The sequence below is a fragment of the Perca fluviatilis genome, chromosome 9, assembly GCF_010015445.1.
Source record: "Perca fluviatilis chromosome 9, GENO_Pfluv_1.0, whole genome shotgun sequence".
NCBI classification, from domain to species: Eukaryota; Metazoa; Chordata; class Actinopteri; order Perciformes; family Percidae; genus Perca; species Perca fluviatilis.
The window spans coordinates 19,124,516-19,138,653 of NC_053120.1; the positions used below are offsets into that span (position 1 = coordinate 19,124,516).

The 14,138-nt window shown below is 44.2% G+C and overlaps 1 protein-coding gene across 1 annotated transcript; it reads right to left on the reverse strand.

Annotated features, from left to right (window-relative positions):
- Positions 1 to 9,195: 9,195 nt before the first annotated feature.
- her6 (hairy-related 6) lies at positions 9,196 to 10,794 on the reverse strand. Its single transcript, XM_039811916.1, has 4 exons — positions 10,477 to 10,794; positions 10,207 to 10,302; positions 10,004 to 10,091; positions 9,196 to 9,831 (listed from the first exon to the last, which is right to left on the reverse strand). The coding sequence occupies exons 1-4, from the start codon at positions 10,582 to 10,584 to the stop codon at positions 9,290 to 9,292; spliced, it is 834 nt and encodes a 277-aa protein (XP_039667850.1). The 5' UTR covers positions 10,585 to 10,794; the 3' UTR covers positions 9,196 to 9,289.
- Positions 10,795 to 14,138: the final 3,344 nt, after the last annotated feature.

Below are 14,138 nucleotides of genomic sequence, written 5' to 3' on the forward strand. Positions count from 1 at the left end.
TCCCTCCCTAAATGTACAGAGGTTGTAAATTGCAGTGTTTGAACTTTGTCATCGTCACAATTAACAAAGAATAAACGCTGGTAGTCATACGGTTTATCACCGATCATAACAAAAAACAAAGTAAATAAAAATTTGGGGACTTTACAAAACACTCAAAGTACGGTACGATACGTAGGAAAACTAGTCACAATTACTTCACATAAAAGTGAAGCCAATTACTTTGTCATTTCATTTAGAAGAAGGGTTGAGCTTAAATTCTGTCAACACATTTCCCTGTTGCATTGCACCTGTGAGAAAACGAATGACCACAAGGTCAAGAGCAACCTCTGACAATTTTAACCTTTGAACTTTTGATTTAGGTCACGCCACACCTGCAGAAACGGTCTGCAAGAAGGAGCCCCTTGGACATTGGGGAGAAAAAGGAAAATTGTAACTCTAAAGCCAAGATACTAGGTATTAAAGTAGCACTGCATGAACAGAGCTATAAAAACTCCTCAAACTCCTGTCAACATTTTTGTCAAAATACAAGGACAGTGTCATAAGCTGTGTATGTATCCATATGTTGGTGAAAATATGTCCAGAACATACTGACCACAAAGTCTGGATGACAGCAGAGAAGTTGATTTCTCTACTTTTTTCTGCCCTGAAAAGTTTTCTCTTCCATTTAACTAGCTAATTAAAACAATTTTACAGCCACCTTTCAAGTTTACAGGAGTAAATGTTTCATACCCAAAAGATAAGATCCTTATAAGATAACAACAAAATGCTAGAAAGGTGCATTGATGTTGGATGATTTTGCATAACCATGATTACAGTCAATGACATTTGTTAACGTCCACTGGTAACTACGGTACGGTTCAAGTTAGGGAAAGATGGCAGCTAAGGCAAATAAAGTTTTGTTAAGTCTTCTGGACAACTAAAACAAGGTGGGAAATACTTGGGAAACATTGTGATTATGGTTAAACATGTTTGATTGTGATTGTGAAACAAATTAAAGGGCACAATACATCCTGCATTGGCACTGAATGTTGGCAGCAGAAGTCAGACAAGTTCTATAATGTATAGTTGCCATGTCTTACTCTGTCATCTTTTTCATTCATTGACTTATCTTAGCTTTCAGGGATGACACACTGCTGCTGCCCTTACAGCTTCTGCAACTGCGGAAAACAAAGAGAAACGGATGCTTTATGCATTTGACCACATAACACAATGCCATCAGAAACATGCCACGTATTTCTCTGAGGTCTCAGTTCCTCTGCCCACTCTAGGTGGCTACTTTACAGCTTCAGGGATAATCACATTGGACCCATTTTCCAGAGGAACCGGGGTTTACATGTCCATGACAAGCTTGTCAGTACCTCAACCCAACACACACCAACACACACAGGCTTTTGTCTCTGCAAACCGGAGCTGAGATAACAGGGTCCGGTGGGAGTGTTTGCGAACGTGTTCGGATGGCATATAAACAAGCAAAGACACACAAACACACTCGCTATCACACACTCAAAGTGACATAAACAAACTCTTTATTGTGCACACCCTCAAACAATTACACACTCACACACACGGCTTGCTTTGTGTCTACAGCGTCTCGTGGTCGTATCTCGGTGGCCAGCTCCTCTGCGGCTCCCGCCACTGGCTCCAAAAAGGGAAAGAGGATTAACTGCTGGTCCACGTCACAGTTTAGGCTGCTTTTGCGTGGACGGAGCAGAGGGAGGTGGGATAATGCCATTTCATGTCTCTGAGCACCGACATGATGCAATGTATCTCAGTGGTTTAACACTTAAGTCCAGGGGGAACAATTGCTGGCAATAAAACCAACTGAGAGAAACAAATAAGAAAACAGGACCTTTGGGTGAAATTGAGGAGGGAAGAATCTCTAAAAAGTTGCTGGTTTGAGGTGTGAATTTGTTGCATTACAAGAGACTACAGCTGTTCTGGATACACTGAATTGAATTGATTCCCCGAATCCTAAATAAAGGTTTGAATGAATGAATGAAAAATGGAAACTTGTGAATCAAAGCTGTGTGTAAAATAGCTGCTTGATGGATTAGTCAATTGACAGAAAATGTATTGGCGAATATTTTAAAGAACAATTAACAGTTTCAGACATTTTCTTCAAGAACAAAATGTCAAACAATTGGTGGTTCCAACTACAACTTGAGGATTTGATGATATGATAGTAAGTCCAGCAGTGAGTTTTACAATGTTGGTCAGAAATGTTTTAAATATTTCACTTTGGGAAATTAAAAAGTGCATTTTTCACTATTTACGGACATTTTATGGAAAAAATAATAATCCCTAGAACGGACACACACACTCTGGTAACAATTTATGCCAATTAAAGATACATAAATCCATGTTTGTTTATCTTTCCACATTTTAGTTTATAGTTAGTTTATATATTTCTGTGTAGACAGAAAGTTTGCAGTATATGTGCATGCTCTATATTTCTTCTACTTCAGTGTTGTCTCCCAATTATTTTCTAATGTATATATATGTATATATATATGTTGATAATTAATTAACTATAACTATATTTGATTATATTCAAAAATAATGTTACAGTGTGCATGTTGAGTCTAATGACCTGTGATTACATTTACATTGATCTGCAAGGAAATCCAATGTCAGCGCAATGTAAAAAGCAACAGTAGATGTAAATGATGACTGAATGATGAAAAAGTATGGAAACACAGTAGACTGTACAAACAGTCTGAAAGGCTGCACACACCCAACCCATCTCTGCAGAATTTCTCATGTATGGAGAAGTTTCTTCTTTCAGAGCACATTACCATCATTTCCTATGCTGAAGTGTGAGCCATTAAATCAAAGAACACAAACAGAACTGTTTGCACAGTCAAGACTTAATCCATCAGGTGCAGACACCTCCCTCCTCTGTGTTCCATGCTCCTGTGTGTGTGTGGCCTTGAAGTGAACATTACATCATAAACACCATCTTCATGACTTCACCACAACACCCAGTCTGTTGTTTCACTGACATCAAACTCGCTGACTCCATCCCAGCTCGATCAGAGTGAAAAAGAGCTGGACATCCGGACCTGTTTGATGTATTCAAGGGTCAAAAAATCTGGTTTCTCTTTCCCTTCATCTCAGAGGGGCCCAAGCATCCGCAGAGGGGCTGTTAAAAGCAGGAAAATAAAACCAGCCACGCGAGGGCAGAACTCGTAGATCATACAGCCAAACAGCGTGTAAGTTGAGTGTGTTAGGGGTGTGTTTCACCCTCCTGCTGGACTTCACAAGTCTCCCTAGACCACTCTAATTGATCTCAGCCTCGCTTGCATGTGCAAAGAGACACCCAAACCAAATGAAGATGTAGTGTGAAAGCAGTGGCTGGTAAGCTGCAAGCATGCTTACACATACCTAAAGATGAGCTCAGAGCAGTTATTGTAAACTCTCTCTCACAAACAGACACAGACGGCAGCACAATATGCTGTCGGAGTAAATCATCTCAACGTCTTGCCATATGAAAATACACATATGGGAACATAACTAGATTCAGACTGCTTGTTATTGTATGCACAAGAAACGATCATCATGGCAACACTGTCAACTGTAGCTGACCCTGACCTCTGACCTTCTTGTGGAGACAGGCGAGAGAAAAGGCAGCCATCCTTTTTGGTCACTGCAGCGTCATTGCTGTCCGGTGAAAAACCTGTATCCCCAAATTTGGTGAAGGAAGTATGAACTATTCCTTTATGGATTGAGCAAATTCTCCCACCTAGAAAAGCCTTGTCACAAAGCTGAAAACAGGGCTGTTTTTCTAGAAAGTGGAGAAACATGGTTTTCACAGCAGCGTTACGCTGTCATGGGGTGGATATCTTCACATCAGTTATTACGGCATAAGCTCCATGACTACCATATTTAGATATGCAGTTTTTAAATTTGGAAATACATATGCTTTATTAGTTTATTCATTCATTTAATTAAGACTCTTAAGGGCCCTCACTGTTGCCTTAAAATACACGTTACTGAACATACAGTATGTATTAAAAATATATTTGCAAAACGCTGAAGAACCAATCAATATGAAACAGCACGTTGAAACTACAGCAACATAGCAAACCGTGCTGAATTAGCTGAGCTTACCCTCTGAGCACACATTGAATAACTACCAAGAAACACATAATATAATAGTAATAATGTACACATTTCAAATTATTGTTGTTAAGTTTATTATAATCTTTCTGGGGTTTCGTTCTGGGGACAACTCTCGGGGGCCTTGACCTTGGCCTGAGGTTGGGAAAACTTGGCTTTGAATGATAAAAGCAAGGGGCTCAGAAGTGCTTCATGAAGACCCTCTTTGTGTGATATCAAAACCAACCAAACTGTCAGCGTTGGCAGTTGTTTGGACGTTGGTTTGGTGGGAACTTGTTTGCCTGGTCTATTTGTTTGTTGTGATGGTCTCTGAGGGGGGAAACCCTCCCACTTAATTGGCCTTGGGTTCCAGAGTAGCTGGAGGACAGGTCATACAAAGGCGCAGTGTGATGGGGTCATCACTGTCACAGCCCAGAGTTGTGGGATGTGCCAACTTTGTAACTGACGGCATCGTATGGTTGCCATGTCCTGCTCTCCTCAAGTCACCATGCCCTGAAACCATATACCAAAACCCCTCAAAAACATGTTTACCAACCAAAACTGGTTGTGGAGGATGGGCTATAGGGATGAAAAAGACTACTTCTAAAGGCTGGAGACTATAAAAGAAACAATCATCCAGCATCACAGGACCACCTTTGCTAGAGTTCTTGTTTTTGAGTGTGTGTGAGAGGCTGGGCTGGTGAGAAACACTGTGGATTTACATAGCAGTCCGCGACTTCAAACGAGGTGGCTGACATTTGAATGGGCTTGTGGTGGGAGCCTCTGGTGGGTTTTTTGTTGCCATGCAGGGTGAGCCAAGGAAAGTGGGCACGCACACTGTTGGGATTTGTGTGTAGACAGCTTGTCCTGTTTACTGGGCCCACAGGTTACCATAGGAGCCCCGCACAAAGAGAAAGATAGGGAAACCGGGAGACGGAAGCATAGGAAGGGTACACCATGTAGAGTTAGATGGGTACTGAGTCACTGGGTACACTGCTAAGAGAGGACAGAACAACTATGATGAGTAATACACTAATAATAGGGAAGTGAAGATTGGGTCCATAAAACCAAGATGCCCTTTTGTAAATACATAAGAATATAATAATAATTTCAAGCTCCCTGACTCCAGTCGCTTTAAGTGAGCCAAGTAGTACATTAACTTCATGCAAATGCACAAGTCTGCATTTTAGCATCAGGAACCACATCTATCCTCTATATATATATGAAAGATAAATTGAACTGTGAAATTCTGCTCTAGTCAATACAGCTTCGTTCCAGTGCTGGACTCTGATCTACAGCTACAACCTTATACATAGGGTGAAATGTCTTGTTTGCTGTGTGTTTTGCTCTTTTCTATGATTACTGCTTTTTTCCCCCTGTGAAAATACTGGATTCTTTCACCTCTTCAGATCTGTAAAAGTCCAACAATCAGCCAAGGAAAAACCACTTTTTGGTTGAACTGCTCACATCGTATTTCCAAACTAAGGCCATAACCAGTGATACGGTTCAGAAAGAGATATTGCTTAATTTTAAGGGGTCACAAGCCAAAAAAGGTTGGGAACCACTGCTCTACATAAGCTGTTATGTTCTTGAGCCAACTGACAGAAGCATGTGCATGTGTTGCACTTGGCTAATAAGTTAGCTGGCCTTCACTCTGTTATTAGTTGATCTCAACATGTCACGCTGATGCAGAACAATGAATAAATAAGATCCTAAAATACTCCTGGACAGCTGTAGCTAAACTTCTGACCATGTCCAACCATAACAGTGTCAATCTCAGGAGGAATAAATGTTAGTTCAGCACACAGGGAACCAAGGGGAAAACCCCTTTGCTCCTGACAAGGAACACCTGTCTGAGTGACTGTATACTCTGGAATGAGTGGAAGCCTCTGGGACAGAGGGAGGGAAGGTTTTGAGTGAGTGTATGCATGTGTATGTCTGAGTACAAAACCTGCACAAATACCCAGTCAGGATCATACATGAGTCTAAAGTAAACTCAAATTTCAGATTTAACTTTCTGTTGTATTGTATGCTTGGATCAGGATTCAGACTGCATATACACACTGATCCACTTCCGCCCACACAAATCAAACACTTCTCTCTCCCCTCCCACAGCTTTCCCTTTCCCTGCCTGGCTGCTCTGCTGGCTGGCTGATGAGCCATGCTGCCTGGCTCAGTGGCGGTTGCACTGTCTATCAGTCTATTTCCAGGCTCAGGGCCCAGCGCCGAGGCAGGCAGTCAGTCAGTCAGGCGGTGTGGTGGAGGGCAGAGGGGTTGATGCGTGTGTCAGAGAGGCGCTCTCCCACATTCCCCCGGCGGCTGGCAGCAGGCCGGGCCTGCAGAGGGGGGTTCGCCTCTTTCTCACGACCTCTCAGTCTGCGCTCTTCTGAGAAATTTTTCTTTTCTTCCAAAAAAAAATCCCCGTTTTTTTTCCTGCGCTCATCTGGGAGCTTTTTTTTTTTCCCCCAAAAACCCCCCCTTCCCCCCCCCCAGGAGGAGGGAGGGGTGAGGAGGGGAGGGAGAGGAGTTTGGCTTCAAAATGAGTCCAGGGCTTGGTACAGCAAGCCCTGGGCTTAAATCATAAAGCTCTCACTTGTCTGGGCTGCAATCAAAGACAGCCCCAGTGACGGGCCGAGAGAGAGAGAGGGGGATAGAGAGAGGAAGAGGAACCATGAGAGAGAGAGGGAGAGAGCGGACCATATGGTAGCACTTAGGGAGCCAAGGAGGAAGCAGAGGGGCTTTTTTTCCCTCCTTTCGCTCTCTGCATGCACGCGGAGTGTGGGAAAAGTTAATGGACACGCATGGCAGCTAACCCCCCGGTCGTGTTGTGACATGTGTGCGGTCACTCCGGCAGTTCGGCCACTGCACTGGGTAATTGGAGAGGCTCGTAAAGCTGTTCTCCAGAGGGGAAGAGACCACTGAAGATGTTGGTTTGTGGTGGGGGGGGGGAAGAGTGGAAAGGAGGAAAAGGGGGAAAGGCTGTGAGGTGGAGTGGGAGGGCTCAGCAGCTGGGTGTTGTCCGGGTCACACCACGTGCCTCCCAGACGTCCCATGTCCAGCTGTGGCCCCGGGGCTCAGAGCAGGAAGCTCGACACTGGTCCTAGCACAGCTGGAATGCTGTGGGAACGTTATGTGTATGTGTGACTGTGTCTGTTTGTGTGGAGAAGCTCTGGCTCACAGGAGGCCGACTGTTATCCTATGTGGTAGGCCTTTCCTTAAACCCCCCCCAGCTTAACTCCCCACTACCTCACTCATTGTGCCCTTTGGCCAGGCATGTCCTGCACAAACACACACACACACACACACACAAGACGTATGCACGCACAGGCACGAGCACACACATGGCTTCAATCAAACAGGGATGCAGGGCCCCCCGTAAAAAGGTGTGATGGAAATTCAAAATGATGGCACTTATCCACACTTTGTGCCTCTTAGCGCACTGATAATTGCAAACACCTGCACCCCCCTCCCCACACACACCCTTCAAAGAAGGGCCACACTCGGATAGCTTGCGGGGGCACAAACACCTGGGCAGAGCAGAGCACTACCACATGGCTCAGTGGCGAAGTGTTTAACGTGTCCTTCTGCTGTCAACCCCCGACCCCCAATCCCCTGGCATCAAGGAACTCCCTCAGCAGTGATTAAAGACACAGCCGGAGGCTCCTCTCTGCTCCATACTGTCAGGAGATTAATGCTGTTGGCAATGTTAAAGCTGACTGAACAGCGGAAATCCTCATAATGATGATTATCTAGCTTCTTTTTCTTTTTTTTTTAGCTTGAATACTTTAAATTGATGGTTGAATGTTAGTTTAATATGTAATTTCCAATTTAGATTTTTCTTTGAGTGGAAAGAGTCACAGCATTATTTGCACTGATAGCCATTTAGCTTTATGCCATAATGAAATATATTCACAAAAGATTCAAGTGACAGTTTTGATCAAATTCTGCAACAGCTGGTCTGACACAATAATTTTACTCAGAGATGCAACCTCTCGCCTCCCCAACAAAATGCTCTAGTGTCTTGAGTTCTAAAATAATATTACGAGTATTTTCATTTTTCCATTTACCATCTCTTAAATTAGACAGAGAGGCTGTGCTCTTTTTCATCTGAGATGCACATCCACAGCAGCCATTCATGCTCCACTCATTGATCAAACAAATACCAATCACATTGCAATGCACTTCTGCGCTGCTAGATGGCGTTAGTGACCTCTTTAAGACTCCAAAGTTTCAACCAGGAAGGTGAAACTGCTGGATTATCATCATAAGAAACAGCTCTAGATAGTCTCGCCCCTGTGCCTGGTTTATGTTAGAGCTACTGTCTCCTGCCTGACTCACTTATTTAGATAATAGAATATAAATTAACCAACGGTTCACGGACAGTCTGTCCAGTGTGACATACAGTGAGTGAGCGTGAACAACAGTGTTTTTGCTCATGGACACTTTAGAAAGTTGCATGCCACTTAATAAATAGCACCCCCATGTTTGCACAGATTGAACCTTGATTGAACATTACTGCAGAGGACAGTCTCCCACACCCAGCAATACTTACTTTTTATATTTGCAAAAAGTGACATTACAGCTGCAGGCTCAAAACTAAACATTTTTCTATCCATTCGTGAATCTTATTGCAATCAAACCAGTATTTTAAAAACACTTTTTGATTTCATGTAGCCCACTCTAAAGTGATTTCATCAAACAAGGATAATTGAAAATTTCTACCACTCCGTTTTGCTTTTACACACACACCGACAAGTACCTACTTTAGTTTAAGTACCAAATAAACTACATAAACAAGCGGAAGTGCAATATTCGCAGTTTTACGCAATAAGATCAGGTTTAGTTTTCCCAAAAAACAACACAAGCGCATGTTTTTTTTTTTGTATCTTTACAAATTTATTTGTCTTCCAAAACGAAGATCATCATAAGAGCATTGAACATATCTTTGGCATCACACAGTAAAAAAAGACAACTCAAATATATATATAAAAAAATGCAGTGAACGGACTTCCACAATACAAATCTCATTTCAATATGAACTTTACTCCCTTGTTAGCTGTACAAATATAGTGCATACTCTTTCAATTTTACGAGAAGAAAAAAAAAACAGATTCAAAACAACAGTCTACACTTTAACAAAGAGAAAACTATTAAGTGTCATTCTAAAGTCTGTATGGTCCTTTTCCACTTTTCACCAGGGTCGCCACACTGAGTCCGAGTTGCCTGACGGGGCTCCCGGGGAAACCGCAGCCGGTAGAGGGAGCGGTGTGCCGACGTTATTGGCGTAAACGGGGATAACGGGGCCGTTTGGAGCAAACGCTGCATTAGGTATGAGGAATGCAAACTGTCCGTCTGTGGCAGGCACGATCTGGAAACCGCCGTACACTTTGGTGGCGTCTGATGGTAAATTAGCAGGCGACGAGCCTCCTTTACAGGACACCGGGTTCATGGGCAGGACCTGTGGGGATGAGCTGGGGATCTGCACCATGGACTGGCCAAAGGAGGGGTGGGTTGGTCCGGCGGTGGAGGGGAGCTGGTGTTGGTGCTGATGCTGGCTGGGGTAGTTCATCGCGTTGATCTGGGTCATACAGCTGGCCAAGTGGCCGAGGAGCCGCGTCCTGACCTCGGTGTTGACACCTTCGCAGGTAGACAGGAACCGAGTGACTTCATTCATGCACTCGCTGAAACCGGCACGATATTTTCCCAAGACAGTGGGGTCGGTGTTCAGGGCAGCTGCAGAAAAAAAACAACCAGACAGGTATATTTAACGAAGGTTATTCATATGCACAAGTTGTTTCATCCGCAAAATGTAGATGTGGGTCTTGAAGCAGGATTGTTAGACCAGCCCAGATATGTTCTTAACCGCACAATCATGGGACAGATTAGTCCGGGAAATGCGACTTACCGGTCATTTGAGCCCTCTGGAGGTTCCGGAGATGCTTCACCGTCATCTCCAGGATGTCCGCCTTCTCCAGTTTAGAGTGTCTGGAGCTCTGAGGGGACGGGAAACACACATGGTTAAGATTACGCACACACTTTCTCACTGTTTGACAGGGGTAGTTCTGAAAGCTATTAATAACTAGGACGCTAAGTGAGTAGGCTACTTACATCTTTTTTGAGCGCATCCAGGATGAGAGTTTTCAGCTGCCCCAAGCTCTCGTTGATTCTGGCTCTTCTCCTCTTTTCCATAATTGGCTTGGATGACTAAATATAAAAAAAACAAAACAAATGCCATTAACTGTTAATTGCTTTCTTGTTTCGTGCGTAAAAGTGAAAATCCTCTGAACTTCTGCAACATTGTGTCCAAAATTAAATGTTTTAGGCTGATTGTTTTTTTGAATCAGGGGAAATGTTTTTCAATATAGGCTTTGTACCAACCTTTCTGTGCTCAGAGGCTGTCTTGGGTTTATCGGGAGTTGTGTTCATGCTTGCCGGGGTTGCAGCAACCGGAGAGGAGGAGGTTTTTTCCATCATATCGGCAGGCATTTTCTTATCGGAAATATCCCACAAAACCACAGCAAATTACGATCCACTCGTGTAGGGAAAAGGACGATGAATATTTTCAGCTTGCAATATTCAAAGTCCCCTCTCCCTCAAAAAAAATCCTGAGATATGGATCAAGTTAAAATCCGTTTGAGCGATGCGCAAGCAGCGACTATCACGAGCGGATGCAGTCTCTCTGTTGGGCTCTCTGCGTGTGGCTTGTATTTATATCTCGCACTGCACGCGAACGGCTCGTGTGAAACTTCCCAAACTTTCTTTCCCACAGTAACTTTCCACCAATCAGGGCGAGGGACACGCGGCCCGAGGGAGGACGGCTCGTGGTCGGCGCCCTCCCATTGGTTGTTTGGCCGCTGGAGCTGGCGGCCAATGGCGCGAGGCCCGGGTTCAGGGCACAGCCGGGGAAACTGCCTTCAGCCTTCAATCATCGTACCGTTTACATATTAACAGTGGAGCCGCAGACTGGGCACCGCCACAAGGAGCGGGCACAGGGACCTTTTAATGTCCCAGACAAGAGATAACAGCAGAAAATACTACAAAACTATAATAATAATAATAAACCGTTTATTCAGCCTTGAGCAGATTATGTTTTGGCATGTCTCCACAGACAAAGTTACCCTAACTTTTGTAGAATTGAGGTGTCCTAATTTAATTGGTAACTTCTTACAGTAGGCTAAATGAAAAAAAGAAAGTAAAACTTCGGTACCGTTTAAAAACCACCAGTGGGAAGTGGTAGCCTATCTGGCAATCTGAGTTTCAAACATGTGGCACGGAGGCACGGGGAGGCAGCAGTTCTGTTTTCTTTCCTACCAAACTTCACAGAAAGTTACTGTTATAATGACATTAGCAAAAGAAACAACTTTAGATGACAACTCAAAACCACAAGAGGAGACAAACTTAAATCCTCAGATACACGCACACACATAGCCTTAAACTCAACCATTATGTTCATGGAGTAACGTTAATTTAGCCTTCCCTCAGAGGAGGGAATACAATTAAATGCGCACACTCAATTTCCATGCTATTTATTTACCACTGTAGTTCTTAACTCTGTGGTACACATTTTGCCATTTAATCATCTGTCGGTGTTGTGAATGTGGAGCACGTGCCAGGATGTTTTATGAGCGTGGTGGTTGGAGGTTTGGCCGCCGGGCTGCCGGGGGGCCGCCGGGCCAGGGAGGAGGGTGGAGGGGTGAAGTGGGGGGAGGGGGAGGGGGGGTATGTGGCGGCGGCGGCGGCGGTTTACATTAGAGGGGAAGGTAAATAGCAGCTGCTGTTTTAAAAGCCTGGGAAAACCACGCCCACAGAGAGAGCTGGATCGGGCTCCCTTATCGGAATGTGAGCCAGAGCAGAGCAGAGATATTTCTGAGCCCGGAGAGCTCACACGATCAGACCGCTGCCTCCTCCTCCTCCTCCTCCTCCTCCCCGCCTATGGTCGCCCCACAGTGTTCAAGGCTTTTTTAGATTTCAGGTCATAATTTCGTTTCCTTATCTTTATTGCAGTCGGAGAGACGCAAGAGCAAAGCAGATGAGCAGTAAAGAGAGAAAGAAATAGGGCTCATAATTGCGTCTTATAAGTTTATTGACGGAGAGCAGCTCTACATTTTTCAAGTTGTGCGACAGCGGTCCTTAACAGGGAAGTTTATATGAACATACGCTGTCTTTAATAAGCATCACCCTGTTTAGGAGTGTTGTGGGTATTGGAAGTTTTAACAATCCTTGAGGTGATCATCACATTGGTTCCTCTATTAGCCTACCCCAAGTGTTCTTTCAGACTACTAATTTCAGAAACAGTGACTTCGCTAAGAAAAGACTGAAGTCGACTGATTCTAAAGCTATCATTAACTAGCCTACTTATGTTTAATCCTATCATCGTTTGTTTGTTTACTTTCTCCTGGTGGAAGTATTCCCACTATTTCTGGCTATTTTCCCCGAATACAATTAAGAAAGAAAACATGAAGAATGCGCTTCATCTGGAGGTTTAAATGGACAACTATGCCTATGTGAGGGGCATGTTTAATCGGAAAAAGTAATGAAAATAAGATAAGAAATAACAACTCCGTTGCTTTATTTTTGGAGTATATGGAGCTCAAAGCACGACTCTCCGCTGAGCTCACACACCTCCAGCTGCTGTTTAGACCGCGACACGTGGCGCGCAGGCGACCAGGGGAAGGTGCTCCTCTTGCCGGCTTGCCGCCTGGATCTGCGGGGCGTCGCCAGCGGCTGGCCGCAAGATCGTGAATTTGATAGGCAACGAGGAGCTGCACAGGGCTCCTCAGCTGAACATGAGAGAGGCGCACAGATTGTTTTAAGTTTTCTCCAAGCCTGCACTTGAGCATCCAGTGGTAAATTACAATGTCTGAAAACTATATGGCAGGCTGTGGACAGGGATGCATTATGTTATCAGAAGGCCAAAACATTCATTGCTTTATATGTCCCTGCAAAATTTTTATTCTCATGTGGTCAAGCCCCTTTAAAGCTTTTGCTGATTTCATATCACCCAGATTTTAGTCTCAAAAGAGGAAATCTTGTTAAATGGCTGGTTAAATTAGATTTACACTCTACCAGCTAAAATGTCAGAATGATTAACTGGCATGTGGAGGCATCAGTGAAACCACACACGCGTCTTGTGTGTAATTGCAAACTTTGCTTTTGGCAGGAGGGAGTCTGGTCTGTACATGCGCCTTAAACCAGCTATAATCCTAAATATTCTTCATGCGCAACAACACTGCCTGCCTCTGTCAAACACATCACTAACATGTCTCATTGTTGTGCACTGCACACCTGAGCCATTTCCCCCTCACAATGGTACTGACAGAGTTCCAAAACAAATGTATTGATGTGAAGCAGACAGAGTGTAGGTTTTGGAACGCTCTCTGGCTGAATGACTTTCTCACGCTCATGTTGCAAGAGGTCTGAACTGAGTCACAGAGCCCTGGGTCTGTCGGTCCCTCCCTTTTCCCTGCAAGTTTATCAGGCGCACCTGGCTACCGTCGGTCCCCTGAGTGTACCTGTTGCTATGTCTCAACTCCTGTATCAAAAGAAATCTGTGGGAAACGGGCTGACTAACAGCAAACACAGCTATCTGTTGTAAAAGCTTTTGATCACATGATGTTTAGAGATACTTTACTGATGAAAAGCCAATGACAATTGTCTGGCCTGCAGACAGGAAAACAAACAAGTGTGATTATTTTACATCTTTTCTTTGGAACACCCCACCCTCACTCTCCAAATTCTCACACTCTCTTTACCTGTGACCCCCCTCCCCTGTCCCCGCACTAACCCTCAGCCCTCCTGATCTTATCCTCTCTCCATTTTTATCTCTCTTTTTATATCACCCCTCCTTGCTGTACTTCCCTCCTCCTTTTATCTCCCTCTTCCTCTTTTTTTCATTTCCACCGCTCCCAATCTTTCCCAGGGCTCATATCTTTATTGAGCCCTCTCGACCATGGACCTCCACACACTGCAATAATTCAGCAATAATGCAATTAGACAGGGAGATTGTGGGGCATAAGTGTGTGAAAGTGTGAGATATTCCT